The following is a 22,564-nucleotide window of genomic DNA, read 5'->3' as shown; positions in this document are numbered from 1 at the left end:
TCTCTCACTCCTTCCTACTAAAGGGGAAGACTCCTCACACTCTTCCCCTGCTCCAGCTTAGGAGCCCTCCCATGAGAGACAGTTCTTCACAAATTTTTACTTGGGTCCTTTCCATGGGCTGCAGTTCTTCATGTACTGCTCCAGCATGGATCCCTTCCATGGGACCACACATCCTGCCAGAAGCCTGCTCCAGCGTGGACTTCCCATAGGGTCACACAACCTCCTTTGGGTGCATCCAGCTGCTCCCATGTGAGGTCCTCCCCAGGCTGCAGGTGGATATCTGCTCCTTCATGGGCCTCCATGGGCTGCAAGGGCACAGCCTGCCTCACCATGGTCTGCACCACAGGCTGCCCGGGAATCACTGCTCCAGTGCCTGGAGCACCTCCTCCCTTCCTTCTTCACTGACCTTGGTGTCTGCAAAGCTGTTTCTTTCACATATTCTCAATTTTCTCTCTGGCCACCACTGCCAGACATTAGAAGAGATATGTTTCATGTAGTAACACTTCATTAAAATCCTTGTGTTCTCAGGATCACATGCTAGTGTAGAAGTACATGCTAGTGTAGAATGTGCTTCTGAGAATGTTTTTTAAGTAATTTTGAGTTTGGGTATAAAGAAGATTCCTTATCAGAAAGTTACCTGAATCTCTTTTCTTACTGAGTGCATTCTCTATGGGAGAAGATGGAAATAAAGACAATACCAAAAATGTAGTTACTACTTAAGACTGATTAGTGATGTGCCCTCTGTATAGAGGGAATATGATTTTTAGTATCCAGATTATTAGATGAGAGCATACCTGAAATCTTGTCTCTTTCTTAGTTCTGTCTCATAAAAGCACATCTGTGAGGCCAGGAGTAGTCCAACACTATGGCCTGGATTGAGAGTCAGAAATTACTGAACTGGGTATCAAAAATTGATGCTCTAAGATTATTTTGATTCTAATGTTATTAGCTTAAGTTGATCTCGCCTTTTACCTTGTAAGTGGTAGGGTGACATAGGAAATCAGAGGCTTAGGTTGTTTGTCCATCAAAACTTCACATCACCAGTTGGGTCAAAACAGTGTCACTCCTTTTTGCTAAAGCTCTACAGAAAGGAATGGAAGAATCCCTAGGGTCAGAAAGAGAAAATAAGCAAAAAAGGCTGCAAAACACTGTAGTCTGGTGAGCAAGTAGTTTCTCAGTGAGGTATGGAACATGGGATTCTACATTCAGTGTAGCATAATAATTTTCTGCCAGTGTTTCTTTAATTCAAAATGTAAGCGCAGTTTCTAGAATGTGCATACTACCTCTCCAGTATGGTCCTGTTCTTGGTTTCCTGGTTTGGCTCATAAAATTACTTTCTTTTTCCTTGCAATAACAGAAGTTAAAAAAAAAAAAAAACAAAACAACTGTTTTCCCCTTCACAACAGCAGTTTCCCTAGGAGCAGTGGACATTTGTGTATCAGTCATTTTTGTGGCTAGCACTCAAGTTAACCTATTCCAGTTTCTCACCATCTTAACAGTAAAGAGTTTCTTCCTTATATCTAACCTAAATCTCCCCCCTGTTTAAGTGTAAACCCATTACCCCTTGTCCTATCTCTGTAGTTCCTGATGGAGAGTCCTTCTCCAACATCCTTGTTAGGTCCCCTTCAGATATTGGAAGACTGCTATGAGGACCCAACCTGTAGCTAGCAGTGCCTGGGGTTGCCCCAAACCAGGTGTACGACCGTGCACTTCACATTGTTGAACTTCATGAGGTTGGCATTGGCCTACCTCACAGGTGTGTCAAGGTCCATCTGGATGGCATCCCTTCCCTCCAGTGTATCAGCTGAACCACGTAACTTGGTGTCATCAGCAGACATGCTTATTCCATGAAGTTAAACATGCACAACCTTTCTTTGAGTAATTCAGGTGTTGTGTTTGCCAACTCTTGAAAAACTTGATATACTTCACAGCTTTTTGGGTCTGCTTCTGCTTGCTTTCTCTGTTTTTGCGGTAGGAATAATTACTAAGAATTATATTCTAATGCCAACACTTGTTTATAATTCCCATTGAAGTGAATGGGAGTTTTCTGTAGGAATACTAGATTTATATAACCTCTGAAGTTGTGAATAATCCCCTTGTAAAAAGAAGTAAAAAAACTAGAAAGCAAATATAATTATTTCTATTAATAATTCACAGACACCTAGCTTTCAGCCAAACTTGTATAAATAATCCTTTTCTCTTTCCCACCTGCTGCTGAAAAGAGGTTCCAGGTAATGCTTTTATTTTGCTATCTAGTCTGTATTTTACTCTCATCTCTCATTTTCCTTGAAAAGCCATCTGTCATGTTGGGTGCTATACTGTGCACCTTTCACTCTATTCATAGGATATATGAAAATAATTATGAATAGTCACTGTCAAGAAGCAGTGTTTAAGAAGTAGCAGGTTTCATTATCTTCTAATGGAAATCAGACATAAGAAGTTAAACAAGTAACTCTGAAAATCTTGCCAAGAGTAAATGGAAAGACCTTTTCCTTTTAAAATCGGTTCATGCTTGCCCACACTTGACTTGAAAGTCACTTTATGCTGAAGGCTAGTGCAAAATCAATTCCCACTGCCCCAAAGTATGAGGTGTAGTTATAGTGACTCTCACAGGAAGGGACTTTTTTTTGTACTAAAGAGCTGCAAAATCATATCCAAAAGAACACTTGGATTATTAAAAGAGAATTAAATGTTGATTGACACTGTCATAAGTTACCATGGAACTTGAAGAATTGATGTCAGTTTATCTTAACCACAAAAGACCATCCCTTTTTCTGTTAATAACTGTAGAAACTCAGTATCAATACTAAAAATAGGGAGTGAAGTACAACAGCATGTAAGACAATATGGGTAGCAGTGTCAAAAATACTGAAATAATGCCTCAAACCATGAAATGAGGCTTTCTTTGTTTCGCAAACTACTTCAAAGTGCTTGTATTCCTTTTTTTACAGTCTTATAACAAGAAAATATATATACACACTAAGTCTATTAATATATATATTAATATATATACACACTAAGTCTATTTTCATGTTGAAAGTAAAATGCTGATATTGAGGTATTTCTTTTCTGTATGATAGATGGCTGGAACTCTCCTTCTGCCTGTGCAAACTGACCCCATCCATATGTGCATTCATCCCAAAATGTTATTCATGCTCTCCTTCCCATCTTTTTGCATGCAGTTTTTGAGCATGCAACCAGTTATACATGCAGGCACATGACCATGTTGTATTTGCCATTATTCACTTGCCTAAACATTAAATAGTAAATGAAAAATACCCTTAGCTTTCACACCTTTAAAAAAAAACCTTGTAATTTGCATTCTAGTTCCACTGCTCTGAATTAGTATAGACTTAGCCTTTCTTAGGTGAGTACTTGCATAAATTGTATAGGTGACCTGTGAGATAATATGGCTGAGTGTGAATTGTCAAGTCAGGTTTTACTGACAATTGTACATTCACTTGATTCTTTTGTATGGTAACGTACAGATATAAATATACTCTAATGATTGGCTAAGGATGAATATCAACCTAGATTTGTATCTGTTTATCTGTATAGTCTTTTTAAGTATAGGTGGTCTATTCAGGTGGTGGGATAATGTGGGATAGTTTTACCTCTTCTCCCATTCGATCACAAGGGATTAGCAGACATATTATAAAAACGCCGCATTCTACATCCAAGCAGCAGAGGAATCTTCACTTTCAGTCAGCTCAGTTCCCATAACATAAACCTGTGCCGGAAGCATGTCCTTTCAGTTTTTGCTGCTTTCATGAAACCTCAGATATGCGCTCCTGGTCTATTTGTTTCTTCTGCCTTCTTTTCCGTAAATGAAATGGGGGGGAGAAAGGGAGGAAGAAATGAGGCTTGTGTAGTCTGTGTCAAATGCAAGGGTGACAAGTGGAAGAGGGGCTCTTTATGCTGTGTTTTAACAATTTCTAGAACAACAGTAATAAGACTTCCAGGATTGACTGTGACAAATTAGAAATTAAAAATATAAAGTATTTGGAGCATTCTGGAGTGATCAGAAGGTGGATTGTGCAGTTTTGCTCAATCTTCCCCCTGTGCCTATCCATGAAGCAGGACTGATCTCCAGTGATAGAGCCTACAGCCCTTTTACACCACTGGAATTGTCTCTCAATTCTATGCCAGTAGATCTGTTTAAGTAACTATAGTCATCGAACTTCCTACTTCTGTTAAGCTTGGCTTTAGTGGTATGGATTTGTATGGTTGGTTGCTTTTCTTTCCCCAGGGAAATGGTTGTTGAATCTACTTTTCATTTTCTTTACCTCAAATGTGTAATTATTCGGGGTACTTATTTCCTCTGCTGGTTTAGATTTATCCTTTTTATTTCCTTAAATCTCCCCTGACCAATGCAGTCTCTGATTTTTATGTATCTTTGCAACAGTAGTCAAACAGTAGTAGCCTCTGACAACCAATTAAACACACATTGTTCCTCTTAAACAGTAATGTTTTTGGGAATGCCTGTTTTTTTCTTGGAATCTCTAAATTGAGATAGGCATAAAATATTTTTATGGATAGATTGTTAGGAGTTGTCCCAAGAGAACTGGACTCAGTTCCCTACAGTTTCTACTGCTTGTTTCAAATCAGGTGGATTTTCTTGATGGAAATGTAGTAGTCTCCTCTCTTTGATCTGAAATCTTCATTTGCTCTTGAGCTACTTTTTGCAGTGTTTTTTGGTTCTAGTTGTTTGGGTTTTTTTGAGTAGCATTAGTTACTGATACACTTCTTAGTCTGCTGTTCAAAATGATAGAGAAATTTATGCAAGAATACTGAATCTAGAAATTGACATTCTTGTTCCATGTGCTGACTGCAGTTTAGAGTAAGCTACATTGAAAGATTTCCTTGCTGTCTGAAAAGCATTAGAAATTATGCTACTCTCTTATCTAGGAAGGCTCTCTGGAACTGTAAGAGTGTGTCTTTTTCTACTTTCCTTAAGAAGATTTGGATATTTTTATGCTGTTTTTTGTGTAGGCTGGCAATCACATCTTGGCTGTTGAGGCTTCACAGCTGAGTAGTCACATTTTGATTTTCTTTTTAGTCCTTAGCATGTCTTTGACAGCTGGATTTCTTTTAGAGTTGTACAACATGCCAGTAGAAGCAGCATGCACAATAACCAGCATGCCAGTCCCACATTTCTGCAATATAGCTGCTGCATGGGATGAGGGAAGAAGTAATATGACAGTGGAAAACTAGTTATAGATTTCTCTTCCCTCCTCTCTTCCCTCCCTCCCCCCCCCCCCCCATTATTAGGAAAGCTAACAGAATCACTGATACACAGTCTTCCAATTTTCAGTACATCAGCGTTGTTTCTGATTTCCATTTTTAAAAAGAGAAAGGTGCGCGTTGTGTTTCCTTAGTTTAAGAAAGGATTTAAAATCAGTGTTATGTAAGGGTTTTTTAAGGAACCACTTTAGAATAAGTGTTTTTTAAGGAACTTCTTTTGTTTGTAAATGTGCTCCTAGTTATTTAATAAATGAGTAGCAATTGTTTAAGGAGGTATCAAAGGAATTAAAGAATTTTAATTACAATTCAAAGCAATAAACTGTCAATAGGAAAAATATTCATTAGTAACTCTTAATATCATTAATCTATTACACAAACCAGCTATTATATGTATTTCAATAACTATAATTCTTATCCATAAAATAATGGGGTATGTATGTGCATATTCAATTCGCTTGTTAGCCCTATTTATTCTTCAAAGACTTTTGATTGCGCAGGGAGGGAACTGGTTATTATTTTGCCATTTAACTTCAGACACTATAAGCACTAGAATTTGTTCAGTTTTAAGCAGTACTTACATTCATATGCAAAAAACCCCAACAACCAAACAAACCACTCCAAACCTCAAACAAAGCTTTATTTCTTAAAATAGCCCATTCCCCATACAGAATCTGTACCTTTCAGTTTTTTTCATGAATTTCAGTAGTTTTACTTGATTGGAGTTGATTCAGTTTGAGTAGCACACAGTGTTAAGAAGGCTTCTATAGCACTGGGAGATACCTGTTAACCTCTTGATCAGCGTATTTGTAACTGAAATTGCTCATCTACTGTGAAGGCGGGGAACAAATATGGTAATTTTCCTCTGCAAAACTTTAGATACCCTCTCTCCATATGTATTTAATATGATAAACATTGTGACCTGTTAGGAGTGTTTTCTGTTGATGATTTAGAAATTTCTGAGTAAAACTGTGCTTTCTTTATTTTTAAAAATGAAAAAGTGAGATCTTTAATTATACTTAGAGATACTATTTTAGTTAATGTGACAGGCTAGATGAGAGGGTGCTAGGAGTTGATAAGACTGAAGAGAAGAAAGGACCTCAAAAATAGCTGGGGAGGTGAGGACTTTTCCATCAGCTATAAAACCTGGAAAGAGCTGGTTGAAAGAGTGGTCATAAAATCAGATGTTAGGTTTGCTGGCAGAAATCAGATGTGTTCCTTGATTCCTGTACTGGCCAAGATGCTTGTATGGGTAATGAGGAGGGCAGCCCAGACCGTGCTTGGTGTGCTTTTCCACCTTTTTTTGCAAAATTTAGGAGAATACTTTTTTATCTCCACAAACTAAGGGGCAGGATGCTATGGCTGTGATCTTGGTCCATGTTATAACCGAGAAACAAATTCAAATGCCTTGTTTTTCTGTCTTGAGATGTGTGGATTCCTTGTAACTGGAGACCTCATAGAGGAAAAAAAGATCTGTAACTTGAGGACCTTTGAGAATGAAGTCTGGGGTTGCATTCCCACCAGACGTATTTCAAGCAGGACTGACAGTGTATTTAAGAGTTGCTATCTTTTAATATTTGTTTCTGAGCAAGGATACCTTCAGTGCACATCCCCACCTGCATTGCTCTATATGGTTGGTGTCCCCAGATTTTTGCCTTTACTGCCAGTTTGTTAGAAGTCTTATTTCCAAGAGTAAGAATTTTGGAGTAGCAAAAACCAAGTGTTAGACTACCATTCTTTGTGAAGTTATAAAAGTCATTCTCCATACTTCAATTAGTGTCCGCTGTTTTAATTTGCACTTATTTATGAATGAATATGAAATATGACCCTTAATTATTGTCCTTCATGCCTGTAGTTTTCTTTTTAACTTTACATTATTATTTTATACTTTGCTTTGATAAGAATTTGCTTAATGCCCATATTAAGTTTTAATAAACTTGATCATGTTTGCATGATCCAGGCATCTGCCAGGCTGCTTTACCAGACAGAAATTTTTCATCCGTGTGGATTTTTTTGTCTTTTTTTTTTCCATAGGTACCTGACAGGCATCTAAGCATAGAGGAAGTACTGAAGTATCTCAGAACACAGTCTATAGTTCCTTGCTGAAAAAATTGTGTTATAATATGTACAAATCTTTTAATTGGGGATATGACATAAATCTATAAATAGTACTAAAATTAGTCAGGGAGAATGGATTAATAAAGCTCAGAAAATGGTATTTTATTTGAATAATTTAATATTATTCAAATATATGTATGTATTTGAGCTACATACTTTTCAGATGTAATTCAAAATATACAATGTACAAACAAATCACAGTATATTCTTAGAATCATAGAATGATTCTTATTTCTTCTTAGAAAGGACGTGGTGATTATTTTGTGTCAAAGCCATCGTTCAAGAGCAGAGGTAGAATTAAAAGTACTTCATACTAAAAAGGGAATATGAAAGAGAGCTGACCTGTATCACTAGTGTGATACTAGTTTCTCATGCTGCCTATTGGATTAAATCATCTGTATTTCATTAAGTATATACATAGAGTTTATTTTTAAATTTATTTTCTCTTATGGCTCAAACTTAGAGTTTTCTTTTCATAGCCACATACGCTGTATTTATAGAATCAATAACCGATGCTTCTGCAAATCACTTGAAATAATTGCCCAGCTTAGATAAAGAAAACTTATTTGTGTGTTTCTCTGTATATGACCCATTGAACATAATCTGAAAGATATGTTACAGATCTTTATCAAACATCTATTTGATATTTCTTCAGTCTGGGCTATTCAGAACAGTGGAACAGAAGTTATGGCTGATATTCATGCATTTGCATGGTAATAATTTACTTCTAAGCGTTGATCAATAACTTGTTTCTATTGATGTAAAAGTGAATGGGCAGGTGTCCCTTGAGTTCTTTACAAACTATTACAAAAATAGGAAAGTTAGGGCCTTCTGAGGGCACATGGCAACAGGAATGATTATCTCAAGTATGTAGATTAATCAGATAAGCCTTTAAAATTTATCCAATAAGAATTGCTACAAAGATGGAAATACCTGAAGAACATAGCATGAATAAGTGAAGAATATTTTATCGGTGGTCATTCATTGTAAAACAAGCTATTGTATTAACCTCATGGGTTGTTGAAGAATTGACAAAAAAAAAAACAACCTAGCATGTTAAACAAAGATTTTTTTTCTTTGATTTTTATTTTTTGCTTTGACAGAGGTGTTTCTTTTAAAAATAAATGAAAATATCAGTTAAGCAGGATAGGGCTAGAAGTTTTCCATATGCATTAGCATGTTGGAAGGTACTGTGTTAGTATGGAATGGGTGACGGACAGCGTTCTCTTATTCGCAGTTCTTTATTTCAGACCACCAGTTAGTAGGGCATTGCCACAGCCGGAGAAACTTCAGACAAATAATGTTGGGAAAAAAAAGAGACCTATAGAGGTAAGAAAAACATTGATCTCCTCTTCCTTTCCTTCTATGATTATTAATTCCCTTCCCCTTATCCCCCCAGAAATTGACACACTTGTGGGCACACTAAATGATTGATCCATTTTACACGTAATCAATGATGGAAACACTGAATAGTGAGAAAATAGCCCAAAAAGTGGCAGAGGGTTTTGGGTTTTTTTTTCAACTCAAAAGCCTGATACTACTTTTTCTTGCAAATGAAATGGAGCACAACTCAATTTTTAGTAACAATAAAACCTTTTAAATACAGTGTGTAGAAAGCAATTATGTGCTGGTTAGATAACTGAATTGTTAATGGGTGTATTATTGCTAATAAACTAAGCAGTTTTTAAAAAATTGACTTTAAAACTTAATCTGAAGTTTATCATTTTACTAGCTTTAAAAATAAAATATTTTTTAAAAGTCTATTAATGATGTCCTTAGCTCGGGCATTTGGTGTTTTTTCATTATGTGGCTTATGCAAATAAATATACTTTGTTTTGATTAATCTGAAGTGAAAATTTCATCTAACTTTGAAAAATGCTGTTTATTATGTTTATTCTCTATGGTTATTATGTTTATTTTCTATGATAGTTCTATGGTAGCTGTTTGTTAATAAACAGCCTTTTATCATCAATGTTCTAGAAGTTTTAGGCTGCAATTGAGCTTTTTTAATGGCCAGCTGGAATTAAATTGTGGACCAGTGTTTATCATTCTTTGTTTCTTGGTACCTTTTGCATCAAAAAAACTGTGTTCTTTGCTCACTGTAATTTATTTACATGCATGTCTATGAATATCTGTCTGTATGTATATATATGTTTGTATACAAGTATTCTACAGCATCCACTAAACAGAGATGACAGGATGACATGACTGGGTCTGATAAGAATAAGCAGCAATGTAAGCTGATAGGGAAGGCACAGTCTCAGTTTCTGTTGGTTTGAGACATCATTAAACATATTTTCTTTTACTGCATAAAGATGTATTTGGAAAATAAAACTCTGGAAAAGACATTAAAGTTAATAAATGCTTTCAGGTTTTGACTGTCTAATGGATGTAAATATATTTTTTTAGGACCTAATTTTGGAGCTGGTATTTGGGTACCGAGGCAAGGACTGCAGAAACAATGTGCACTACTTGAATGATGGTGCTGATGTAATATACCATACTGCGTCCATTGGGATCTTGTATAATGTGGCAACAGGTAGGAGAAAACGCACTTGAGGAAAAGTATTTCCTCACACACTTTGAATTACAGAACTGGTATGCCTTAGGTCTCATGAAAGTATGTGGGAAAACTAGTATTTGTTGCTGAAAATTTATCCTGTGGGGATGATTCGTAATAGCTGCATAAACAAACTAAATATATTGAAATGTTTCCAGTGACTGAATTTTGAGGGAAGTAAAGATTTGATTATTTTGTTACTAGCTTTCCAAAATTCCTCTTGGATAACTTTTTCAAACATTAACCGTGTCTATGTGTATGTATGTGTTATAACTAAAGGTTGGACTTTTTTTTTATTTTTAGGCTCTCAGTCTTTTTACCAGGAACACAACGATGATATTTTGTGCCTCACTGTAAATCAGCACCCCAAGTTTACCAACATAGTGGCAACTGGCCAAGTAGGTATGTTTGAATATTTGTAAAAAAAAATTAACATAAGAGCATGCAATTAGGGCCATGTGAGTTCATGATAAATCACAAAAATATTTGATTATGCTATCTCGTTTGTATGAGTGTTACTCAGTTACCTGTCCTCTTTATATATTTGAATGTAATTTAATAAAGCTGAACAAAAAACATTAAGGCATGAAAGAAGATTAAGCTTATCTTTTCTTTGGAGTGTTATCAAAAATATTTTTATACAAGTCTTAAGCCCCATGAAATTAGTTTGGTTTTATTTAACTATCAGCTTGAGTAGGCTGAAGCTTAATTGAGCTATCCTTCATTTTTATATGGACCAAAATAAATGCCACTTTATGTAGGTTCTGTCTCATCAGGCAGATTTATAATACCCACTTGGTGTTTTGATAATACATAGTTGTAATATTCTAACCTGAATTAAATCCCTAATGCTGTTTCCCTACAGAAAATTTAGTTTTAGGGGCAAAAAAAATGTATGTTTCATAATAATATTAAAATTGATCTACAGACTAACCAGGAAAAAAAGATAAAAAGATCCCCACTGTGCATCTCCACAGCTGAACTAATACTGCTGATTCTAAATTTTGCAGAACACTGTGTTTTTATAGTCCTACAACTCAACTGCAGTTTTCTTATCTTCATTTGATTCTTAGCAGATTCAAAACCACATGGTTTTCCTTAGTGCATAGAATACAAAACCCCTTGGTTCATTTTAGCCAGAATATGTTTTTTTCCCTGTAGGTTTGTTTTATATGTTTCATCTAAATATGGTCAGTTTGTTTGTTACCTGCTTCCCTCGGTGTTTTGGATTTTTAGGTGCATGTCTCATTAAAATTGACTCATTGATAGTGGTAACTGCTTAGCTAAAATAGCTTCATTTCTTGGTGAGTTTCTTACCTCACATCAATTTAAATAAATCATTAATGGAAATTATTTAAATGGAAAAAGACTATCAGCAGATTTTGCCTATGCTTTAGTTGAAAAGAACATTTGCAGGAATTACAGACCTTTTATTGTCTTCAGGAATTTGCTTTTTCAGCCTATTTCTTAATCTGGCCCTGTTTGCCTTTTCCTATGACAGAATATATGGGAAGAATGTAGGCATAATGTGAAAATGTGGGGTTTTTGTGAATTTTCTTCTGTGTTCATCTTACTCAAGAAGAAACACATGACCCTTAATGCTTTTTTATTTCATAATAATTTCTACATCTATAGCACTAGAACAATTTTAACTGCTTTGTGATGTGGATTAAGGCATACAAATCAGGAGCAGATGAAACGTAAAAAGTAGACTGCAGAACATTTTTAAAGAGAGAATTAAATCTGAAAAATGAGCTGGAAGCAAAATATCTTCAAACAACACTTATTTTTAGAATCTGAATAGATGTTAAGGAGTAAATATGTCATAAAGAACATACTTAACTGCTGTTACTTTTCCTACTCATGTGACTGGCACAAACATAGCTTCACCATCATGATTTGACTCTTCAAAATACTTACAGAAACATTACTTCAAGCATTTTTAAACTGTAATGCTGCTATGCAGAGTCTTGATAATACTTCCCAGTACCTGAACCTTTATATTCCTTCTTTCTTAATGCTCCTACAGAAGAACATTGGGTGTATTTGCCACTTGACAAGATTAGACATTACTACTTTGAGGAAGTATTGAGGAGGTGTGGTCTGGATGATCAGGTAGTGAGGTGGACTGGCTGAAGGAGAGAAGCCAGAGAGTTGTAGTCTATGGGGCTGAGTCTAGTTGGAGGCCTGTAACTAGTGGAGTGCCTCAAGGGTCAGTACTGGGACCAGTATTATTTAATATATTCATCAATGATTTAGATGAGGGGATTGAGTGTACTGTCAGCAAGTTTGCTGATGACACTAAGCTGGGAGGAGTGGCTGACACGCCAGAAGGCTGTGCTGCCATCCAGCCAGACCTGGACAGGCTGGAGAGTTGGGCAGGGAATAACTTGATGAAATATAACAAGGGAAAGTGTAGAGTCCTGCATCTGGGCAGGAACAAGCCCAGGTTCCAGTATAGGTTGGGGAACGACCTGTTAGAGAGCAGTGTAGGGGAGAGGGACCTGGGGGTCCTAGTGGACGACAGGATGACCATGAGCCAACACTGTGCCCTTGTGGCTAAGAAGGCCAATGGCATCCTGGGGTGTATTAGAAGGGGGTGGTTAGTAGGTCAAGAGAGGTTCTCCTTCCCCTCTACTCTGCCCTGGTGAGACCGCATCTGGAATATTGTGTCCAGTTCTGGGCCCCTCAGTTCAAGAAGGACAGGGACCTGCTGGAGAGAGTCCAGCGCAGGGCAACAAAGATGATTAAGGGAGTGGAGCATCTCCCTTATGAGGAAAGACTGAGGGAGCTGGGTCTCTATAGTTTAGAGGAGACTGAGGGGTGACCTTATTAGTGTATATAAATATATAAAGGGGGAGTGTCACGAGGATGGAGCCAGGCTCTACTCAGTGGCAAACAATGATAGGACAAGGGGTAATGGGTACAAACTGGAACACAAGAGGTTCCACTTAAACTTGAGAAGAAACTTCTTCTCAGTGAGGGTGACAGAACACTGGAACAGGCTGCCCAGGGAGGTTGTGGAGTCTCCTTCCCTGGAGACATTCAAAACCTGCCTGGACACATTCCTGTGTAACATTATCTAGGTTTTCCTGCTCCGGCAGGGGGATTGGACTAGATGATCTTTTGAGGTCCCTTCCAATCTCTAGCATACTGTGATACTGTGATACTTAGCAGAAGTAGCTGTCAGCGTTTTCTGGGGGGGTGTTCCACCTAATCTATTAAAATATCAGTAACATGTTAAATATGTTTTTATTTAGCTTGGCAGAAAGACACCTAACATACATCAAAGCTAGATTTTTATGTTGTAAGTCAAAATGGAAATAAAAATATATTTTATGGATTTTTATTTCTGATGTGACCTCCTTTTATCAGTAGTTGTTCATCTTCAACACTAAAAGCAGTACTGGTGCTGCTGTGATGCAAAGAGATGACATCAAGGTGTGTGTTAAGAAATTACACTAAATGTGGCATATATTTTCTTTAGAACTAATCTTATTTCTGGTCTAATTATTTTTCTGCTGCTTTTCCATTACAGGAGACTCAGCAGATATGTCAGGTAAGGGCAATAAAATTTTAACATCTTCAGGTGTAGTTAGCCTATCTAGTAGCTGTCAACAGCTTTGTAGAGCAATAAGTGACATGAGTTCATTTTTGGTTTATTAAAACCTATATCAGTCATATTACTGTCAGCACTGAATATAAACCACAACAGCTCAGCAGATTGTAAGTATAGAACCAATTAAAATGTTAGAACACACTCAAAAACTACTTTTGTTGTAACGTATTCCCTTCTCGCTGCCCAGTGATCAGTGAGTTCTAATATATACTCCTGCTGTAGCATTCCTACATACACCTGCAGATTTTATAGACATGTTGGGGCTGACAACTAATATTCTTTTAAGACACTCAATTGAGTATAATTTTAAATATGCATTTCTACAGTAAATTCCATTGAGGAGGCCGAGGTGACTGAGTGAAAAAAAAACAATCACCTTTCACATTTATGTATGATTGTCATGCAGTTATTACCACTGATCCCAAATGCTGGTTATGATGTCAGTTTAATTTTTTCTTTATCATTTTGGGTCTTTGACAGCTTGACAGTCTTGACTGAGCCGTTTTTTATTACTATGCTGTTTTCTGAACTGCAATCTTAAAAAATTCATCACCATCATGTGTGAGTGAGTTCATTGTTAAACAGCCATAATTGTTTTGTGACACATCTTCCAGAGATGCATAAATGTGTGTTCATGTATACCTAGAAAGTATAATAATCTTCATGTGGATCTAAAGCTTTTTCTGTGAAGAACAAATGTACAATGGCATTTTTAATGTGTGTTGACTTCTTTTAAATATGTCATATTGTGCCTGCTTTAAGGATGGTAGGAAGCATATAGGTACCTTTTCCCACACTTTTAAACTGTATAAAAGAAGAAGCGGTGATATGGTTGTTTATGTGAAAGAAAATCTCTAGTCCTGCATATAATGCCTAGAGACTTTCCCTCTCTCGCCTGCCCTCTTCCTACTGAAGGTTTAGTTTGACCTTGTATGTGTTACTAAATTCTTTTGTCACTGCCTGAAAACCGGCGCTCTTGCTTTATTCTTTACGGAACCACTAGTCTGGAATCCAAGCTGCTGCCTGCCTTCATTAGAAAGTTGCATAGTTTCACTTAAAATTTATCGATAGCTATTTGGCACCTTGGTCACCAGCAGCTTTTACTTTCCCTGTTCCAATTTTATGTTGCCTACAGTGATGCAGGGGTTCTTGAAGCAGTAATGCTTGCAGTAGGCTGGAATGGCAAATTAAATTTCATAATGACTTGGTATAGATTTCCTTCATCTTAGTGGAGGTATTTTTTTGTCCTGCCAGCCCGTGGTAGCTGACTTATCCCAGAAGGAGATGAAAATCTCTCTTGTGAGAGCAGATGTTGAGCAGCTGGAGTACTCCATAAGCAGGACACAGTGTCAGGACAGAGTCCATGTTTGCTGTCCTGCAAATCTTGTTCTGAAAGATTTTGTTGGTTCTTATTCATAAAACCTATGTGAGAATTTCTGTTTGCCACCCAAAAGATAAATTTTCACCAAGGTTATGTGGGAGGTGCACAGGTAAAGGGCAATGCAGAGTTTTACCCAGGGGAGTGCTGAAGATGAAAAAACAGTTCAAAGCTGTAAGAAAGCTCGTTCTTGCCTCAGCTTTCCATAAGGACAGCAAGGAGTTTGGAGACAACAATTTTGACATAGGCCAGTTGTCCCCAACCCCTGCCCTTTCTGTTTTAATGGCATGTCTGTACAGTGCTGTGGTGCCTCTTGAAAGGTGATAATAACAGTATGTTGGTATCGTGAGAAGAAATTCCAATAGGGACGAGAAGATTTATCTAGAGACTGTTTTGGAACAGCTGTGGAACTGTGCTTAGCTTCATGTTGATAAAATTCACGTAGGCCCCAGCGCCTACTGTTTTCCATTACATGTCTGCCTTTGAGGGACTAGGTTTAGCTGATCAGAAACACAAAATATGGAGCTGAAATAGAATTTAGTTTAAATGAATCTGGGTCTACAACAATAATCAGTGATGTCCAGACTCTGCAGTCACATTATTAGAGTTCAGAAGTAAAGAAGTTTGAGAGAGAATCGTACTGTCCTGGAAATGCCCCAAATGCTATTTAGGGTTTGCAAACTATACATGGATTGCAAGGCTGTTGGAGAGGGAATTGCATTTGGAAAAAAACCCTAACTGTCATCATAATAGATATAATCACATATATTAATAGCATGGAAAAATGGTTCTTACTGCAAAGAGCTTGCAGTCTAAACAGTGCAAGCTAAAATAAATACTCTAGTTCTGCATCAGTAAGCAAGCTGATTATTCAGCTGACGCTCTCCTAAGAGCATGCAGTTCAGACAGATGGCCATTTTGTAGAAAAGAAGATTCTGGCCTTGCAGTGTAAACTAATTTCTCTGTTGCTACCAGTTGTCAAAAGCCTGATGTAGAAACTACATTCTTGATAACCTGTTCAATAGTTATGAAGGTTTTTGAGTTATCATGTGGAACTAAGTTTTACTTAGGAGAAAACAAGAAGACAGCTTGCTTTCAGAGCCTCTATGTGTGCTGTGCCTCAGAAGTCGAGTAACAGGGTAAGCAAAGTTTTCATCTCCAGTAGTGTAAGGAGGCCACAGGCCAACTTCTTAGTCCTATTTAATGATCCTGTTTGCCTTAAATTGATTGCCAAAGGAAGGCCAAAATCTCCTTTTTTTGTTTCCTTTTTTTTTTTTCTCTGCCCAGAACAGTTCTGTTTGTCTGATTAAAAAATATTACCTGCTTCAATAAGAATTCTTCAGTAAGACTTTATTAGACATTTTCAAAACATATGCCATTTACATGTTTTTATATCTGTGTAGCTACAGCTCCTTCTATTCATGTGTGGGATGCAATGAACAAACAGACTCTGTCCGTGCTGCGGTGCTACCATTCAAAGGGCGTGTGCTCAGTCAGTTTCAGTGCCACTGGCAAACTGCTGCTCTCCGTAGGGCTGGATCCCGAACACACTATTACCATTTGGAAGTGGCAGGAAGGTAAGAAAGCAATTGTTTCTGTAGAATATGTTTGTACTGTTAGAGGAATGTTGGCTTGAGACGAGAGCAGTTGCAACATAAATATAGGAGAGGTAATATAAATGCAGTTGCCCATTCTACTAACTGCTAAGTAAATATCCTTTGGAACTGTTGTGTAAAGACCAAGGTTTCCAGTTAGAATAATTAAAGAAAATTGTACTCTTCTTTTTTTTTTTTTAAATTTCAGGCATTTCTTTGCTGCTTGGTAAAAACTCTTTATAAAATCTGTTTTGCTTATGAAATTCTTCTCCATTCTTTTTCTTCTTTAAAGTCTGGTTGCTGACTAGTTTGTTATGCTCCTAAAATTATCCCTGCAAAATTGCAAGTTGCAGAAATGTGATGCTCGTATAGCTCCTTTATGCAGCTATATAGTTGGTGTCTTAAGTTAACACTGCATGTTTTCAGATGTGCTTTGATTGGAGTTCAGGATTTAGGCTAAAGCAATTTGGTCAGCTCCTTTCCTCATCTCCTTTCTGTCTGGCAAAACCGTGCCCAGACCATGAAACTGATTTTCTAATCTTAGGGGTTTATTTCCTCTCCCTTTGGCTATATCCACTGATCAGCTAGTATCTCTCAGAAGTTTAAAGATCACCTCTCAAGTTAAGAAAAAGTGATCCTTTACAGCTTGTCTGCTAGATCCTGTTGAGCTGGATGCAATGTCAAATGTGTATTATACAATCTTACGTAGCATGGAGGATGTGTGGTAAAAGGTCATGCAGCAATTCACTGCTGTCAGTCAGAAGTCTCCTTCTTAAGAGTTTATACAGATTCAATGCGGCAGCTAAGGAACTAGACTGAGGAATCTTCGTATGGGTCAAAAGGCCTGATTTTAACGTGTTTGGAGAGACTGGAAAAGCATTAGCTTTGAATCTAAGACCATATGTAACCAAGTAATTTCCTGCAGAAAGTGGGAAGTTTTCTAACCTTGGTGAAATTTAAAGAGAAGTAATTCATTAGTCTCTATAATTTGTCCAGAGTTTGGGGTTTTCAGAGGAGTCATAGGAGTGTAAGAGGAGATGGGAACTTGGATCTGAGATCTTAACTCATTAGGTGCTATGCTTGCTAGAGGGACTGATTTAATATGGTGGTTGTTGGTTTGGTTTTTTATCTGCATCTTGATTTAGTTTTCATTTAGGAGCAGTTTGTGCTTTTCTTCCTGACCTGTATGGTCTTGGGTGACTCTTCCCCATAACTAGGGATTTTTTAACTATAAATGTGTATTTTTCATCAGTGAATTCGGAATGTCCATTTTCTTTCTGCCAGGTGCCAAAATTGCCAGCCGAGCTGGTCACAACCAGCGTATATTTGTAGCAGAATTCAGACCAGATTCAGATACCCAGTTTGTTTCTGTGGGAGTAAAACACGTGAGGTTCTGGACACTGGCTGGACGAGCTCTTCTCAGTAAAAAAGGGCTGTTGAGCTCCATAGAAGATGCCCGAATGCAAACGATGCTCTCTGTGGCCTTTGGAGCGGTATGTATGTTAAGAACTGATTTTTGAATGCATGCAAATAATATTTTATTCTTTTTTTTTTTTTTGCATTTCTGCCTTTATTCAATGAGTTTAATGAGGTTTTTCAACGAATATGTCGCTTGTTTTATTAAACTCAGTTTAGAGTTTCTAATACTTGCCTGCTAGTTAGAATGAATACCAGCTTTCTTTAGAGCAGAAAAGAAAAAGACTGTGGATTTGTGTTTTTTTCAAGAGAAACAAAAGTGCATGCTTTGTACAGATAATATACTGCTTGGTATTTAATCCAGGTAAAACAAGGCCAACGCTGTACTGCAGGAATCAAAGAGTAGAAATGAGGCTAATTTTATGCCCGCCTGGGTGTGATTGTATTATAATCTGTATGCATTTACTACTCATGGGTGACCTAAGAACAGCATTGTCCTGGGGCATTCGTTAACATCTGTGACTGTTAGATGACCGCGGTGGGATTTTGTTTTGTTTTGTTTTGCTTTGGGTTTTTTTTGACAGATGCAGGCCTCTTTGCTAAATTCCGTGTCTTTGCCATTTCAGGAAGTGCTCTGTATGAGCAGCACTCATTCTGTTCACCTGGGCCGTTAATTTCTTAGCTCTTGCTTTTGTACTTTTTCACAAGAGTTTGTGCACTTTGTAGGCTGAAAACACAGATAGCCCTGTGGCTGCCTTTCTTCCTGTATTGCAGAGCCTATTAGCTACAAGAAAGCATGTTTCGGACTTCAAGAAAGAATATAGTAGCTCGTTGTTTTTTCCCTACAGGTTGTTATTACCCCTTCTACAATTTGCTCCTCTACAGCAGCAAATAAAAGTAATCTAACCTAAATGCAAATGGTGATGATCTTTATATCTGAATGGTTTTCTTCCTGTCTTACTCAGAATCAGATGATGAATATGTTTTTCCCCTTTTCAGAATAACTTGACATTTACAGGTACTATCAGTGGAGATGTTTGTGTTTGGAAAGATCATGTATTGATACGAATTGTGGCCAAAGCTCACAATGGACCAGTTTTCACAATGTATACTACATTAAGAGATGGTTTGATCGTTACAGGAGGCAAAGAAAGGCCGTGAGTCATCTTTTGTTCCGTTTTTTTTCTGCATGAACCTGTATTCTTTAAAAATTGTTTGAACTCATCCCATCTAACACTAGGCAGTTGAGATATCAAAGTTAGAAGAGTAGTAATTTTGTGATTCCTGATTAGGTAGGAAAAAAAGTAGCCACCACCTCCAAAGAGAAGGTAAGTCCATATGAACTTTGGTTACTTATTTTTTTCCATTGATTAGGAGAGCCTAAAGTCACTACAATCGTGACGTGGGTACCTTAAGTACCTAAAGTCAAGGGGGATGAATCAGAATCTAAGTGCTGTACAAGTACTTCTTCAGAATTTTAAATTCTAGGTAACAGTCATGTTTCTAAAGCACATGTACAAGCTTCTTCAGTCACAGTTATCAATGAGCTGAAAATGGCTGAACTATCATAATAAAAAATAGCCTTGAGATCATGTTATTATGCTACTAAATGATTCAGTGGTATTTATCACAACAGTATTACTTTTGAAAGAGAAGGCAAAAACATTTAGTTTAAAATATAGTTCTAAGCATTAAAAAGTTACCTAGTCCTTGGTGGTTACTTCTTTTTCTGAAGTTGAGCTGGGGTTGTTAAGTAATTTGCACAATTGTGATTAAATAAATGAATGATAAATATTATAACATCGTAATGCACAACTTCTTTTAAAGGAAAAATCTGTTTAGTTATGATGGCAGAGGCAAACTCTCTTCTCTCAAATCTAAGGTACAGCAACATCCTTTGTTTCTGGGGTTGTAAGCAAAATACCTCTTCAAGCATTTTAATTTTTTCTTAGTGCCTTGCTAATGATAAAAGGGGAAAAAAAAACTATTTTTTCTTTCAGGTGGACTGTATTACAGTTCTTCCTCCTTAGAGCTGCAATACAGTCCACCTGATGGCATGATAATGCCACATTTTGCAGGAGTCTGGCCACTTATTACCTTTTCCTTAAACAGTCCTTAAAGATCCTCAACCCCAGCTGAAAATTTATTTCTCGCTTGAAATATTTTCTTCTAGTATTTAGGAAATGCCACCATGATTTTACTGTCAGAGCCTTTAAATTGTTAGTGTTTGACCTGAAAGAAAGGGTAATGAATAACAGTAAGAAACAATAATCCATCCCCTGTGAGAAAATGGAGTATTGAAAATATACAAAACAAAAGCTACAATTAGGAAAATTGTATGTTTGCTTCTGCCTTGGCATTCTTGACTGCAGTTCTCCAGCCTCTTTTGATAAAATCTTTTTTTGCTGAGTATGTGAAAGCCCTGCTGTTGGGAAGCAAAGAATATTGCACTGCAAGAACTAACAATTTATAATACATTACAGTTCTTTTAGTAATAACAGTACAAAAGCAATAATTGTGATTAAACTTTCTGGAGTTCTTTGTCAGGGTTCAATCAGTAATCAAAGTTGTAACAATGGCAGCTCAATGTCATGGAACATTGTATTTCCTGTTGGGGGAGATTATTTTTGAAGACAGATAAAACATGTCCCTGCTCAACTGGAAATGCCATATTTATAACAGTTTCATTAAACATTATCTCCTTTTTAGAAACTTCTTTTAATGTGTTCTTTACCAAAATATGAGTTCTCTTGAAAGTGGGTGGGAAATACTGAGAGCTTTCATGATTAGTACTGATTAGTTGGGTATCTTGTGCAATTAATATTAAGTGTTTTTTCTACAATATCTTTGTCATTTATTTCACATCAATGAAACCAGTGAAATTTTCACAAAAGTGATTTTTTTTGTTGTTGTTTATTTCACAGTAGTACAATATGGATCTTGTATCTTTCCTGTTTCCCCAACTATATTTTTGATAATTTCTGCCTGTCTTAATAATATGGCAGTTTGTTCACACACCTTACTGTTCCTTTGACTAGGCAAATTTCCTAAGAGATACTAATTCAGACCAAGCTTGGCAGCAACCGTCTTTCAAATTGCTCTGTAAAGAAGTACAATGGGGACTTTGTATCAGAATTTCTTTGGCTAGGAGGCTCAGCATATTAACATCACATGTTCAGTAAAAACAAATGGAGCATTTAATGATTTAAAACATACTGAAATGCCTCATTTATAATACTTTATGTTAAGTAATACAGTTCTTTCATACGTTAATCATCTTTTTTTTTTTTGTACCAGCCATTACACTCATGGTTGTTCCTGATTTCTTCATAGTTCAAAGGAAGGAGGAGCAGTTAAGCTATGGGATCAAGAGCTGAAACGATGCCGTGCCTTCAGACTAGAGACAGGACAAATGACGGACTGTGTTCGCTCTGTTTGCAGAGGCAAGGTAAAAAAAGCCTCATGACTTTAAAAGGACGCTTAGAATTTGTGGATTGATCTATAGCATTGAATATATGGTAATTTGCTTCCTCTTTTTCCTATAATTAGTATTTGAAATTAAAGTTTGAGATAGAAGGTTTCTGCAACTGATTTTACAGCAGAAAAAAAGAAGTATTTCAGGAGGTCCTAGTCTTACTTAGGATAATATTCTCTATATGTTTTTATTAAAGACTAAGTATTTCTTTTCTGTTTTCACACTTCAAATATCTGATGTACAAGCAGTAACTCAACTGGCATTATGATTGTGTACAGCTTTGTACTTGAATAAGTCATAGATGAGTTTAAGAAATAAATTATCTTCGATTAAATAATCATTGGATCTCAGCAAGCCTTCTTGTCAGAACTATAGCTTTGGATTATATCTTTATTACTGTTTATCAGGAGTAGTTAATGTGTTACATCAGAGATAATTCTTTCACTGTTGTTGAAGGGGAAAATTCTTGTTGGGACAAGAAATGCTGAAATAATCGAAGTTGGAGAGAAAAATGCTGCATGTAACATTCTAATTAATGGTCATATGGATGGACCGATCTGGGGCCTAGCAACACATCCTTCCAGAGATTTTTTCCTTTCTGCTGCAGAAGATGGCACAGTAAGACTCTGGGATATTGGAGAAAAGGTAGGTGTTGGAGGACAGTTGTTTTTAGGAAAAAAATTATAAGAAAAAAAGTCCTAGACTTTTGGTGGTGTTAATGTGTTTTGAGAATAATCCATCTGATAATGCCAATCTGTTAGCATAAGGTTCTTTTGAAGTATGAACAAATAAAAATATTTACTCTTCTGTTTTTTTATTTCTTCACAGAAGATGCTGAACAAAGTCAGCTTAGGACATGCAGCTCGTACTGTTTGTTACAGCCCAGAAGGTGATATGGTAGCTATTGGCATGAAAAATGGAGAATTTATTATCTTGCTTGTAACCTCTCTAAAAATCTGGGGGAAGAAAAGGGACAGAAGATCAGCGATTCAAGATATAAGGTCAGAAAATATAATGCTTTTTTTTTTTTTTTCTATTGTAGTATTCTAGAAATCTGTAATGTTTTGATTTTTTAAAATACAAGTTTGTGTTCTGGGAAGCATTGCAATGATATTTCAGAGTCATGGAATCAATAAGTGAATTGTGGAGTTTGTGTGATTGC

The 22,564-nt window shown here is 36.7% G+C and overlaps 1 protein-coding gene across 5 annotated transcripts in view; it reads left to right on the top strand.

The window, feature by feature from the left end:
• Positions 1-22,564, top strand: part of EML5 (EMAP like 5) — a 101,517-nt gene that overhangs the window by 72,504 nt on the left and 6,449 nt on the right. The window contains exons 28-37 of one of the 5 annotated variants that reach the window (XM_057413360.1): positions 8,610-8,688; positions 9,769-9,898; positions 10,223-10,321; positions 13,458-13,478; positions 16,320-16,493; positions 17,796-18,004; positions 18,927-19,084; positions 21,261-21,375; positions 21,859-22,047; positions 22,234-22,403. In XM_057413360.1, coding sequence (XP_057269343.1) covers positions 8,610-8,688; positions 9,769-9,898; positions 10,223-10,321; positions 13,458-13,478; positions 16,320-16,493; positions 17,796-18,004; positions 18,927-19,084; positions 21,261-21,375; positions 21,859-22,047; positions 22,234-22,403 — 1,344 coding nt within the window. Of the gene's footprint in view, positions 1-8,596; positions 8,689-9,768; positions 9,899-10,222; positions 10,322-13,457; positions 13,479-16,319; positions 16,494-17,795; positions 18,005-18,926; positions 19,085-21,260; positions 21,376-21,858; positions 22,048-22,230; positions 22,404-22,564 lie in introns of those variants that run through there. The other 4 variants (XM_057413359.1, XM_057413361.1, XM_057413362.1 and 1 more) reach the window with 4 other exon arrangements.

The sequence above is a fragment of the Pezoporus wallicus genome, unplaced genomic scaffold, assembly GCF_028554395.1.
Source record: "Pezoporus wallicus isolate ANWC-B61680 ecotype Strahan unplaced genomic scaffold, APGP_CSIRO_Pwel_v1 contig_3017, whole genome shotgun sequence".
Lineage (NCBI taxonomy): Eukaryota > Metazoa > Chordata > Aves > Psittaciformes > Psittacidae > Pezoporus > Pezoporus wallicus.
This window is presented reverse-complemented; position numbering and strand designations above follow the sequence as displayed.